The sequence below is a fragment of the Ricinus communis genome, chromosome 4, assembly GCF_019578655.1.
Source record: "Ricinus communis isolate WT05 ecotype wild-type chromosome 4, ASM1957865v1, whole genome shotgun sequence".
NCBI lineage: Eukaryota > Viridiplantae > Streptophyta > Magnoliopsida > Malpighiales > Euphorbiaceae > Ricinus > Ricinus communis.
In genome coordinates this window covers 21,564,308-21,577,093 of record NC_063259.1, presented here as the reverse complement: position 1 = coordinate 21,577,093, position 12,786 = coordinate 21,564,308, and the positions used below count along the sequence as shown (strand labels likewise).

General features: G+C 34.9%; 1 protein-coding gene across 2 annotated transcripts; it reads right to left on the bottom strand.

The window, feature by feature from the left end:
• Window positions 1-626: 626 nt before the first annotated feature.
• Window positions 627-12,646, bottom strand: LOC8265533 (serine/threonine-protein phosphatase 6 regulatory subunit 3). Of its 2 annotated transcripts, none has more exons than XM_015721771.3 (20): window positions 12,417-12,646; window positions 12,189-12,267; window positions 10,859-10,962; window positions 9,935-10,021; window positions 9,717-9,792; window positions 9,559-9,633; window positions 9,365-9,418; window positions 8,142-8,201; window positions 7,690-7,806; window positions 7,430-7,524; window positions 7,134-7,336; window positions 6,516-6,613; window positions 6,149-6,252; window positions 5,903-6,068; window positions 5,591-5,713; window positions 5,231-5,313; window positions 4,075-4,213; window positions 2,793-2,822; window positions 2,287-2,357; window positions 627-1,683 (listed from the first exon to the last, which is right to left on the bottom strand). In XM_015721771.3, the coding sequence occupies exons 2-20, from the start codon at window positions 12,225-12,227 to the stop codon at window positions 1,056-1,058; spliced, it is 2,352 nt and encodes a 783-aa protein (XP_015577257.1). In that variant the 5' UTR covers window positions 12,228-12,267; window positions 12,417-12,646; the 3' UTR covers window positions 627-1,055. The 2 variants fall into 2 exon arrangements, with proteins under 2 accessions (XP_015577257.1, XP_002523200.1); XM_002523154.4 differs by having other exon boundaries at window positions 12,470-12,645.
• Between the last annotated feature and the right edge of the window lie 140 nt (window positions 12,647-12,786).

Genomic DNA, 12,786 nt, shown 5'->3' with positions numbered 1-12,786 from the left:
TTATTTTCTAACTTTAAATTAGAGAAAAGATGTTTTTGTCCTAACGTTTCTCATAATCGTTTAGTGAAAAAGAGTTGGGAAAAACAAAATTTAATTTTTGGTTATTCAAATAATATAATTATTGTATTTAATTAAATTTTACTTTAATACGAGATTTTAATTTATCTTTCACAATATAATATATAAAAGGTTCTATTTTTCCAATAGACTTCAGCCTGTAAGAAATGTGGCTAACTGAAGATTGTTAAAGAGAAAATTTAAGGCAAAATATATACTAAGTTAACCTCAGACATCACTTGACCATTATTTTAATTTATGACACTCAACTTTTATTTTTTACTATTTTCACATCTTAGCTTTTCATTCACTTGTATTATAAAAAATTATATATATATATATATAAATAAAAAGTATAAACAAAACATATTCAAAGGTAAAGAGTATCAAAAACAAAAGTTGATGGGTGTGATAAATTAAAAACGTAGTTCAGAGGTTAAATTGATGAAGTCTAGACTGAAATTATGCATTAAGCGGAAATTTTAACAGGCAAAACCATACAGCTTCACAACAAACAATCATCTAAGCAGTATTAGTGACATGAGACTCTCTGGGAGGCTCCATTGTGATTACTATAAATCAACACTTTGACATTCATGTGAAAAGGACAAATGTATGATATGAACAGGTTCTCGTGCGAAAAAAATTAAAAAGAAAAAGAACAAATCCATCTACTCTGTGACAGTTCCAGTTTCTAAACCATCTAAAGAGAAGCTAGAAGCTAAAAATAATTAATAAAGCATCATCGGATTCCCAGAAAGGAAGGGTGGAAAATAAGAAACTAATTACCCCTTATCCTTAGGAAAGAAAGAGAGCTCTGCAGGTGGGGAAAAAGAATCTGCCCTACTAAACAACATTGCCCATTGATGATGTACAGAAGGCTCTAAAATACAGTCACCTAGTCAACCAACAGTACGCTCAATCTTCGTCTTCCCACCTGATCAATGTTGCAGAATATCAGTTAGCCCAACTTAACCAACTCCCAAGAATTTTTTATACTAGTTCTCTGCTTGCTTGGCCGCATCTTTTTGTTCATCTTCGTGGGCCTTTGGAGTTTCTTCAGTTTCTACTGTCATCTTCACCTCATTAGGAGAACTAGGATTCTCGCTACCTGATTCTGACGATGTAGAAGGATTGGTGGTAGGGCTATCATTTGATGCATTTGGCGATCCTTCAACAGCATTACTGTCATTTACTGTCGCATCTGAGGAACATACAGGATCAGCAACAGCTGAATCACCATCACCACCCTGATTCTCAGAATCCACTTGAAGCTCACCATTTGGCACAGGAGGTACATCTGGATTGAATGGATCATTGGTATCTGGTGTCTCCCTCCATTCAACCCATACAGTTGGTTTTTCATTTCCAACAATTTCTTTTGAATCTTCAGATAAGTTGTTCCCTGACGAGTCATCTAAACTCGGTTCAGGTGCTGGAGAAGAAGTTGCAGTGTCATCCAAGTCATCATCTTCTCCAACCATAACCTCATCATTGCCCGCACCATCAACAAAGACAGGTTCTTCATTATTCGGTGAAGAAGAAGCCAGAGCTCCTGCAGAGCGCTCATTGGCAACTCTATCATCCTCAAAAGCGAACCAGTTGGAGTTTGTGAAAAGGGAGCCACTGCAAACACCACAAACAGGTTGGTAAGAGCCAAGACTTCAAACAGAATTCCATCCACACAAACTCTGTATGCACAACAGATAAAATTAAGAGCTTCTCGTTCTACAACAGGTCTGCGTTAGAGGGACAAACAAACAGCACAAAGCAAGCAAGTCTATAGTTTCACTTATAGCAATTATCAAAATGGAAACTAAGACAACATCAGCAAGCGACTACATACGACCTCCAAAAAGAATATGACAAAACCTGATGAACATAATCAGTCAAAACTTTAGATTTAATTCATTTTCCTAGGGCACAACTACTTATTGAAGTCTTATGCTGACCAACTAAACCCAATTGTTGATTAGCTTATTAATAGTTCCTCGTAAACAATCATTACTGCCACAAAAAGAAAAAACAGCTCCCCCTTAGCCTAGAGAGGATCAGGTAACTACATGAATAAAATGATCTATATATAGAAGCATGTGAAAGAGCCAGATACAAAAGAGAAAAGATGGCAAACCATCAATTCACCCTGCCAAAAAGCAATACAGAACTCACCAAGTGGAGAATTCAAATTCTAATTAAAACATTATGTAGAAAGGAGGAACAACAGCTAACCTCTCCTGGTCATCTCCCAATCGCAAAGAAGAAATGACAACTTCAGCAGATTCATCATCAAAGTAGACATCCTGTCAAATATCCTTGTAAGAGAACTTATCATCATATACAAGTTATTTATTCTAGCAATGGCATGCATATAGTGGGTGTAATGCGGAGGAGAGGTTGCAGGTCCAGAGCAAGTATGCAATTCTCTTTTTCTTTCTTTTTCCTGGGACAAAGATAAAACAGGTCCTGTTTAGCCCCCCAGCCTTGAATTGAAAGTCAGACATGAGCCATCTACGAGTTTGACAAGGATCATTTAAGTGAATGTAGTACTAACACCACCACCACCACCACCACCCCCTGCCCCCAACAAACCAGCTCTTTCCAGCTAAGAGGAAGAGAATAAAAGAGATTCCCATCCAAATGGTTTTAAAAATTGAAATTACATTCAGCAACCCTTTAAACGCATAACTAATTCTAGCTAATCATTCAATTTTCTCGTCTTTAAATGTCAAAATTACCTCATCATCTCGTTCTAGTGAACCATGAACCTGCAACAAATGCCCAAGAGAGCACATAAATGAGAACAAAAAGCTATATATGTACGTGTATCTGCAAACATAGAGTAGCAATAAGCCAATATCTACCAGAAAGCTCGACTCTACACGGAGGTAAAGGGAAGGACCTCACAAAAACTTTAACTAGTTAGACATAGACAACAAATGAAGAAAAAGAATATCTCCATACATATAAGCATTAGGGAACATCTGCATGTGATGGCATCTAGGCTACCATTTAAAATCACATCCTAACTTACAGAAGGGTATCAGGACATAGAAATGAAATGCTAAATATTAGTCCACAAAACCAAATTTCTCAGAGAACAAATATGAAACAAATTTTTTCTTTTGAAGAAACCTATAATAGCCCTTCCATGTTAAGCTTCATGTCTCAATTGCTGTTCTTAAAAACCTAAAGACTAGAACTTTGTTAAGTACACCCAACCATTACTATCATCGAGGGAGAAATCAAATGATAGATCCTCAAAATCAGAGTGTATTCATGTTTCGAGAATCAAACTGTCATGTGCTACCGTAGTGTTCTACCCTACCCAATAACTGTGACTGTAATAGGCGAACCACATTCAATATCTAAAGTTCTGTGGTTTTAATGGCTGCAGATAAAACTTGCAGGGGAACATATTTTAACTGATTAATTCCTTCATATTTTGTCGGCATACATTCATACCCTTTCAAGCTCTCACGCAAGTGGCTTGTTTTGAGAATACTCGCATAGTTCTCCCAGTATATATAGCTAATACACCATCTATTTGGTCTTAATTCTTTGGTTAACCATTGCAAACAAACCAGCATCTATTTGTAGATAGCAATATGCTATCTGATAGGTTAACTATTCAAATATCTTAATTTTTTTGCTAAATATTCATCCTTCTCAAGCTTTCAATCAGGTGGCTCAATTTGAGATTCCTTGGATGCTTCTCAGCAACTATATCCAGTAAGCAACAAGCCATCTGTTTGGCTTTGACTTGGATTCAGAGATCAGCCAAATCAAAGAGTCAATTTCAGTCCATCTAGCTAGTAAGAGAGTGTCAATTACAAAGGCGTCTTCATCGTAAACTAGCCTATTAAAAAAGAAATACCTCCCTTGTTAAGTAGTTTCTCCTAAATTTTATATGCGAACCTGATTTTCACATTCATAATATCCCTAGTTACAAACTGAATTTTTCCAAAAAAAGAATATATATATATATATATATATATATATATAACACTTAAAATTTACCTCATCAACATCATCATTGCCATAAATGCCATATCTAAATGCCTGGCTTAAATTATTTGCTAGGGCTGCAACATCATAATCTCTGTCTTGGTAATCATCGTCGTCACTATCTCTCCGGTCATGTAGAGCAGTAGGTCTCCTGTATATGTTTTTCCTCTTCCAGTTAGTATTCACATGTGAGAAAAATCAAAGCCCAGAACCAAGACCGAAAAGTGTATTCAAAAGAAAACTTTCACATTTGGCAACAAGAACTGTCACTTAACTGAGACATGACAAATAATAATAAGAAACAGACAGGCAAACAATACTTGCATTACTGATTTAAAATGCTTTAAACCAGCCTCTTAATGTGTGCTGAATTATAAGTCTAAAGTGATAAATGCAGAGGCCTAATACAAAGTAAGAACAAAAATCGAGAGAATTCTAATACCAAGATCACCATAGCTCAGTAAAGCAATAAGTGTCTAACACTGTATATGGGCCAATACACATCTAGAAAGGTGAAATAGGAGGTAAATTATAAAAGCCTATAATGCAATCCTTTCCAGATATCAAAACTGAAGTATCAGGCATCCTAAGCATCAGAACCTAATTACCACAAGTTTTTTCTTTATCTTTGATATAAAAATTACAATTCAATCATCTCAGGAAGCCTAAACTAACTTTCAAAATATATAAAGCCAAAAATTATCGACAGAGAATTTCTATTGTTTTTAATTAAACTAACACAGCTTCCACGAAATGGAATTTTTCCCTGTATCATGCATGATCGCAAATACTTCATAAAGTTGAAAAGGTAACATATCTCCTTGTAATACATTAAAGAAAAAGGGGATCAGAAATGTGACCAAAATAAAAACAAATAAAACAAAGCAAATGGAATTCAACAAAAATCAACAAGTACAGCCACAGAAGTTACACGTCGTCATGATTATCATTACAACAAAGCAGTATATCAAAATACAGGAAGGAACTGCTCACTATATGGATAATGAGGATGTCTGTTAATTCTCATACCAGTTATAGTTAACGCATTTCATATTATTTCATTTATGTTAATCTAAGCCGTACAAGCACTAGACACATCCACCATCATTCTATTTTCTGAGTGAGACAAAGAAAGCAACATCAATCTGTAAAGAAAAAGAGAACCCACCCGCAGGCCCACTGATAGACATTTTCCACTGCATTACGCTTTGTTAAAACATTTGCATGCCAGTCAGTCCATTCACTGTTTTCCTGCAGATAGGAAATCATACTAAACAACTTTAGACGGTGTGCATGCTGAATAAAGATGGTACCATATAGAAGGCAAACTTAAAAAAACTATAGTGCAGACAAGAATCCATCCCTAGATAAGAAGATAAAACCAAAGAATGGAATAAATCTTGAAGCTGCTATGCACATTTAACTTTGAAATAGAAGCAACTCAATTAAACAACTTCATAAAATGGGCATAATATAAATATTCTGTTCTTCGTATAAATCTTAACTATGTAAAAGAAATAGGACAAACCTGCAAGCATGCCAAAATATCACCATTGTTGTTTCCCAACTGGATAAGTTTGTTGGATATACGAGTCAAATGTCCAATATTTCCTATCCTTGGTGGTGGTCTAGCATCAGCAGGGAGTGTTGGCTGAAAAGGAATGAGAAATCATAATGTTTAAATACTAATAAAACATCAAACATGCTAAAATATACACATTCCATAGAGCACCTTTCTTTTAGGGGTGGAAATGGTCTGACAGTAAGAACACAAAAACACACCAAGCAATACAGCATTCTAGAAAAATTAGCATAGATTTCTAAGTTGCTAGTGGATTACCTTGCCTGTGTCAGCCGCCAATGTGGAATTTTTTTCTGCTTCAAGTATTTTTCCAACAAGATTACATTCACGAAGCAGATGCTGAATAAGAACTGCAAGCTTGCTCTCCAAACATGAAAATATTATGTTTTCTACATGGTGATGCAAAAAATTATTGTATGGATACCTACAGTCACACACAAAGCCAATGAGTAAAACATGGGATCTAGTCAATCTGCCTATCATGATAGGAAATCTAAAACTCACTCAAAAAACAAATCTAAAATCCTTTGGACTGCTCCAAGTTGAATCAATTCCTTCTCGGCAGCTTCACTTCCAACTGACAGTAAGACAGAGATGAATTCCACTATCTGGACAAAAAGGAAAAAGAAATAAAAGTTGAATACCAGTAGTAGAAATAGTTCTCAGAAGGAAAAAGAAAAAAAACAACATCAACAGAAAACTGAATGAGGTTTGCCTGCATAAAAACCAGTGACAATACCAGCCGCACATCACCAGAGATGATAAAATGTCAGCCGGAGTAAAAGAAAAAAAACATATATAACAAATGAAATCACATGGAGAATTCATACTTATAGAAAGCAAGTTCTCTTATAATTTTAAGAAAAATTACCTTCAAACGATGTTTTCCCAGTGGTGGCTGTAATTTCCCATATGTAGTCAACAAGATATTTTCTGTAGAAGCAACATCCAAAAGTTTCAGCAGATCACCTGCACACAGAAATATGACACGTGTTAACTATATTCTACTGCATAAGAAGTGAGGATGCGACTCTCTTTCCTCGAGTTTTCAATTGATTAGCAAATCCTACATGTCACACTCTTACCAATTTGACTATACTTGTAACAATCTGCTGAGAACAGACACAGTTCACTACATGGTCATTGATGTCAGATGATGGGTATTTTAGTGGTTGAATAATGAAGCACCATCACACTGAAAATAGCTTAGTGATTGTACCTATAACTCTGAAGCTAGGCCTGCCAACAGGCTGAGTACAAGATCACAAATTGATTGAGGTATTGTGATGAATTACAACTCCTTATAGCATTATATTGTAGATAATAAGAGTCGAGAAAGTTGCTTCCCAAGTTTACATAGTCTTCTCACAAAGTTTGCAGGCTTCCTTTTCTTTCTTACCCACCCAGAAGATAAAAGGACCAGGAGGAAGGCAGTTGGGATCTAGAATTAAAATATGCTAACCAACACCATTAAAAAAGAAAATCTTACCTAAGCTATCCAGCATGCCTTCAACTGTCTCAGGACTGACTGTTACTGTAGACCCATGATTCAGCTGGCGGTTATAAGTATGATATGAACCTAAGGTTAGCCTCTTAGGGTCTAGCAAGGAAATGCATATTGACAACGAGTTAACAAGAACAGATTTCGGGCGTGATTCTTCCAAAGCATGGCGAAACAATCTTCCAATAAAACTGCACAAAAGCACACAGAGAAAAACAATCAATAACAAGCAAAAGAAAAGAGAGATATGTATGCCACATAAGACGAGAGAAGACAAACACTACTTTGGGCTGGAGATTTTAGCAGCAAGACCAGGAGGAGCGAATCGTGTTATAGCACAGAGTGTTTCGGCTGTATTAGCATGCACCTCTGGAGAATCCTTCAGCATCCGAGTCCAAAAACATTTGTCAGATGACAGGCAACCTATATATTTTATTTTTGTGCTGGAAAGCACAACTTCATCCATCCAGGACAAGAAATACCTACATCCAACTAACTAGGTAATAGTGAAAATCATTATCACTCGAGAACTACTGCAACTTACAGAAGAGCTGAACTTGTCTACAATCATCTCCAGCACATCTGTCTCTTCTATCCACTGCATTGCATCCATATAGCTGGTATACATATGTTCATCAGCACCAATCAGTCGAATTAACACCTATACAATAGAGAATGTGGTTATAGATAGCATTTATACATTGGACACATCATAGCTCCAAAATCCATCTTATAACAGCCAACGTAGTGTTGTTATTCACTATGAGAAGATAACTAAAATATTCCATGACTCCTTGTAACCTTAACAACGTACAAAAATATGGGTGACCATGGAGTAAGAACAAATAAAAGAGAATTAGAGAACACATGTATGTAAATACAAGCATATGCAGAAATAGCAAAAAGAAGCACATGGCACAGACATGGCAGACAAAATACAGCAAGCCAAAGCATACTACAGGTAGAATTTTTGAACATAGAAGTATGAAGTCTCACCTCCATGATAGATGTAATGCCAATCAAGTCAACCAACTGATTAAGAATTTGCTGATGAGCCTGGAACACAACAAACAGATAGCACATCAGATAAACTGACTTAACAACAGCAAGACAATGCCATTAAACAAACCATTAGCACAACCAAAAGTGTATAAAGCTGAAGTAGGGAACATAGAATCCATACCATCAGCTTAACTGCACATACTTTCAACAAGACATTAAGTCATCATAAAGTACGTAATTACAAAATGCTAAATATTACTCGAGACCAATGGCACAAAGCACTGAAAGTAAAACTTTCAAAATGATAAATCAACTTCTTTTGTCTCTGACAATACCTCTTACCACAATCAACAAACATGGTGTCACATTCTTCGAACTTCCAAAAATCATTTGGCTCAGAACAATGAAAATAGTATTTAAGCAGATCAGCTTTTAACAAGTCACCAATATGTAATCAAGAACAGGGCAGAAACATCAATTGTTCGACAAAATATATTAATTATATTGGCTCAAGAAAAACTTACTTAACATTATACAAGAAAAAATGAGGACCTGATTTCCCATCATTGGTCAACCTCCAAGCATATAAATTAAAGACAAAAGTGAGACAATAGTAGCTTCAATTACAGGTTGAGTCGCTCCATTGCCATTGATTCTATTCTTAAAACCATTAACATGGGGAAGTTGATAAATGCTATCACAATAAGTTTAAAGGAGAAAGAGAATATTGTTGTCAGGGGAAGTTTTTCTCCCAAATGAAAAGAAAATAGCCTACTAAAACTCCAACCTACCCTTGCATTACTACAACACAAGAGATTGCTGTGGACCTTAGACATTCAATCTAATTTAGAGTTGAGAAGAAAAAACTTTGATATAGAACTAAGGGAGGCAGTGATAAAAACATATACATATAAAATAAAATTGCATCAACTTCATGTCAATATAAACCGAACTGCAGAGCATAACAAAAGGACAAGCAAGAACCTTCTCTGCTTTAAAAGCACAAGAGGAATAATCCTTTTACGGGTGCCTACTGCTTACAGACCAGTTTCCAGAAATTGCCATAGCATACAGCAACAAAGTTAGAAAGTTTAGTCGTATATAGTTTCTCTTCATATGAGAATGCGCAAAAACAAATGTCCCAGTAACATGCAACTACATATACAGAACCATCTAACAAGTAAGATATTTTCTTCAGTGTAAAAGGGACAGCTTACCTTAATATAATGCATAAAAGGAATTGTCTTCCGCAATAACAGACATATTACAACCTAACAAGAAAAAATTTGGGGACAAAAAACACCAATTAAAGAATATATAATTACAAAAGGAACAAAGAAGAAGTGATAAGGTTAATAAATATTCTTCTTTTGCCAACATATTTAACTTAACAAAATTCATCATAAGATACCTTGCTAAAGTACCCAGCTAACAGTGTGCTATGAGTTTGTGTTGGTTCCAAAAAGGAGAATAGCAAATTCATCAACTGCAGAGACAGAATGGCGGAAGAAATTGGTGTAAGAAGTTCTATAATGGTGCTGCAGCCATAGAAAGGAAAAAATTCCATACCTCCTCATCCTCCACCAGTGTTTTCAGTATTATATCGACCTCACAAGTAAAAATTTCACAGGCAATGAAAGGGAACCTAAGCACAAAGTAAAATAACAGCATCAACCCAAACCCATCTTAACAGCACCATCAGCGGAAAAAAATAATGCAAGGGAAAAAGAAGAACGAAATTAAACCAATTGCCAGCAATTTTTACTCCACAACCAACAAAAACCTACTTGAATGTTCGCCTTTTTTCAGCATCCTCAGGGGCCTCTTCGATAATATAGCGAATAAGTTGCTCTACCTGAGCCCTCTCTCGCAAACTGCCAGGCAAAACAAGATACAAATAATTGCATCAGCTTAAATGATGCACAGATGTAAAATAAACCATATGATCCAATTACAAAAGGACAATACAAAACCATATAAAAACATAAGGTTAAGCATTGCAGTCCATACATTCAAAGAAATTGATAGACTTGCCCACAAATGAAATTAAATAATAATGCCAAAAGATTACACAATGATGTTAATAAACATTATTTAAAGACATCAATCAAATGCATCTTCACAATCCTAACTGAATTAACAAACTGTAGATGCATTTTCCAATGATAATGCACCAAACAAAGAGGATAACAACACTACTTGTCTAATGACCAACATTTTATCAAATGCTAACAAAAATAAAAATGATGAAAGAGTAGAAGTAAGATTTCAGTTATTCACATCCAGCTAGTTAAGAGATGAAGATGAATCATGAATGTAGCAATTCCATTGACTGTTTCATGAGTCATCATTTAGATTGTAATGAGCTACTGTCACTTACTAGAATAAGATTTAGTGATGTATGAAGAGTTAAAAGAGGAGCCTCTTCCTATTGCTCATTGCAACCAAAACACAAATATAGAATAGTATTAAGTAAAAAGCATCATTTATTCCTATACCATATTCAATCCAGAAAAGCTTTATATCAGGGTCACAAGCATATGATCTCTCAGGTCTCAAAACGAATTTGTATGTTAAAATATAAATAAAATCATTGTTAAAAATATATCTAATAGGCATGTCCGCAATTAATTACAATGAATAAATATCAGGTAGCAAAATGATCAAAAAGCCAAAACTATGACAGAAATGAAAAAGTCATAGAGCATTACAAATTGATAAGACGCCCATTAAGAGCTTTGCATTCTTGAATAATTTCATCCTCATCAAGAAGCTCCTCTAATGTAAAGTTTTCCTTATCTAAAATTGTTTCCACCTGTAATTTCACATAAAATTACTCAATAAAATATTTAGAAAAGCAAAATGAAGAGCCATCTTAGCTTGTATAACGCAATAAAAAATGGAACAGTCAGCAGCCCAAATTAGGGAACCATAGAACAAAACTATGAAATCCACCTGAAATTTCAAAAAGTAAACAAGATAAGGAATCTAAACTTTTCCATAGATGCCTACACATTCAGGGTAACCGAAAAAAATAAAGATCAGCCCAATTTTGCAGAATTTCCACCATGAGTACTGCTAATTCAGTCCCTACACTCTAAGGAAAAAAAGGCAGATGTCCCAGTGATTAGTCACCAAGTTCCACATTGTTATTACTAGTGCTATTTCCAGCCTCAGCTTTTTGCCCCTTTAAGAGGGGTACATTCAGAAGTCAAGATCAACATTCTGATTCCTCTATTTCTTATGAATTAATGAATTACCGTTGCTAAAGTATTCTTTTTCTAAGTTCACAAGAACATATGGATGCTGATTTTGCAACACATCGTACATAAGCACAAAACCTTCAGCATTCTGACTGCATTTTTCGAGATTATGAAGGTATAAGTTATATAAAGCATCATCGAGTTAAATTTTAAAGATCAAAGCCACACAAACACAAAGAAGCATCTGTTATACCCAAAGGGTTTTAACAGTGTATATCAGCCAGCAAAAGTCTACTAATAATTATTCCATCAACAATTACTAGTGCTCAACTACAAGGATCTCTTCCTAGTGAAAACTGCCAAAAAATGTATACATAATCAAATATTAATAGAACCAAATTATAGGTTTATTTGGTTTTTCCACTGCTATTGTTACATTTTGGGCGTTGAAGCCTCAAAGGCATAAGAAGAGCATTATGCTTTCCAAGGATGGCAATTCTTCAATTCTAACGAAAGCAATGAATAAATTTTCCAACTCCTGAAAAGCTCGAACCTTAAGAAATGCCTTATGAAACTAGCACTACACCTTACTAGTGATAAAATCAAACAAAAGATTCATCTCATGCGGGTCCCAAGAACTTAAAAATAACTCTAATTCAAAATGTTCCTTCTTTTATTACCTCACATTTCCCAAGAGACAAAGAAACAGAAAATATAAAATTATTACAATTAGAACCAAAATACATTAATAAGAAAAAAACCGTAAAGAAACGAAACAAAATTAAGAAAATGCAACAGCGATTCAAGAAATGCCAAAGGGTTTATAATAAGTACTCACCGGCGACGCCGTGGAGAGCCCTGCCATACGCCAAAACATCTTTCCAATTTTATCTCAGAACGAAACCTTTTACTCAGATCTGAGAGTAACAACAAACCCCAACAATCTCCAATCAAGAATTCAACAAACACACAAGCACAAATAAAAAAAATAAAAATCAAAAATCAAAACAAAAACCCTAGATGTCCTTCCTTTCTTTTCTAAATCCCAAATTTAAAAACAAATTACATGAACACTTCTTGAAATTGGATCAAAGAGAAACAGAGGGGAACCAAAAGGACCTGTAATCGCGGAGGAAGAGAGAGTGAAAATTTATATCGCGATTAATTTTTTTCTTTTCTTTTTCTAGGGGGTTATTTATTTGATTATTAATTTTATTTTCTTTTTGAAAGTGAAATATAGGTTTTTGATATGTACACATTTATTGGGATGGCTGTTTTGTTGATTATATATGTGTGGCATAGAGTGTAATTTTAGTGAGGCTCAAGGTATTTAAAAATCAATTTAAAATAGTTTGCTAAATTATGCTAAGGTCAGTTGCCTCCCTATAATATTGGAGGATTGTTGTCCACTTGCTTCTTTTGCAACATTAATTTCT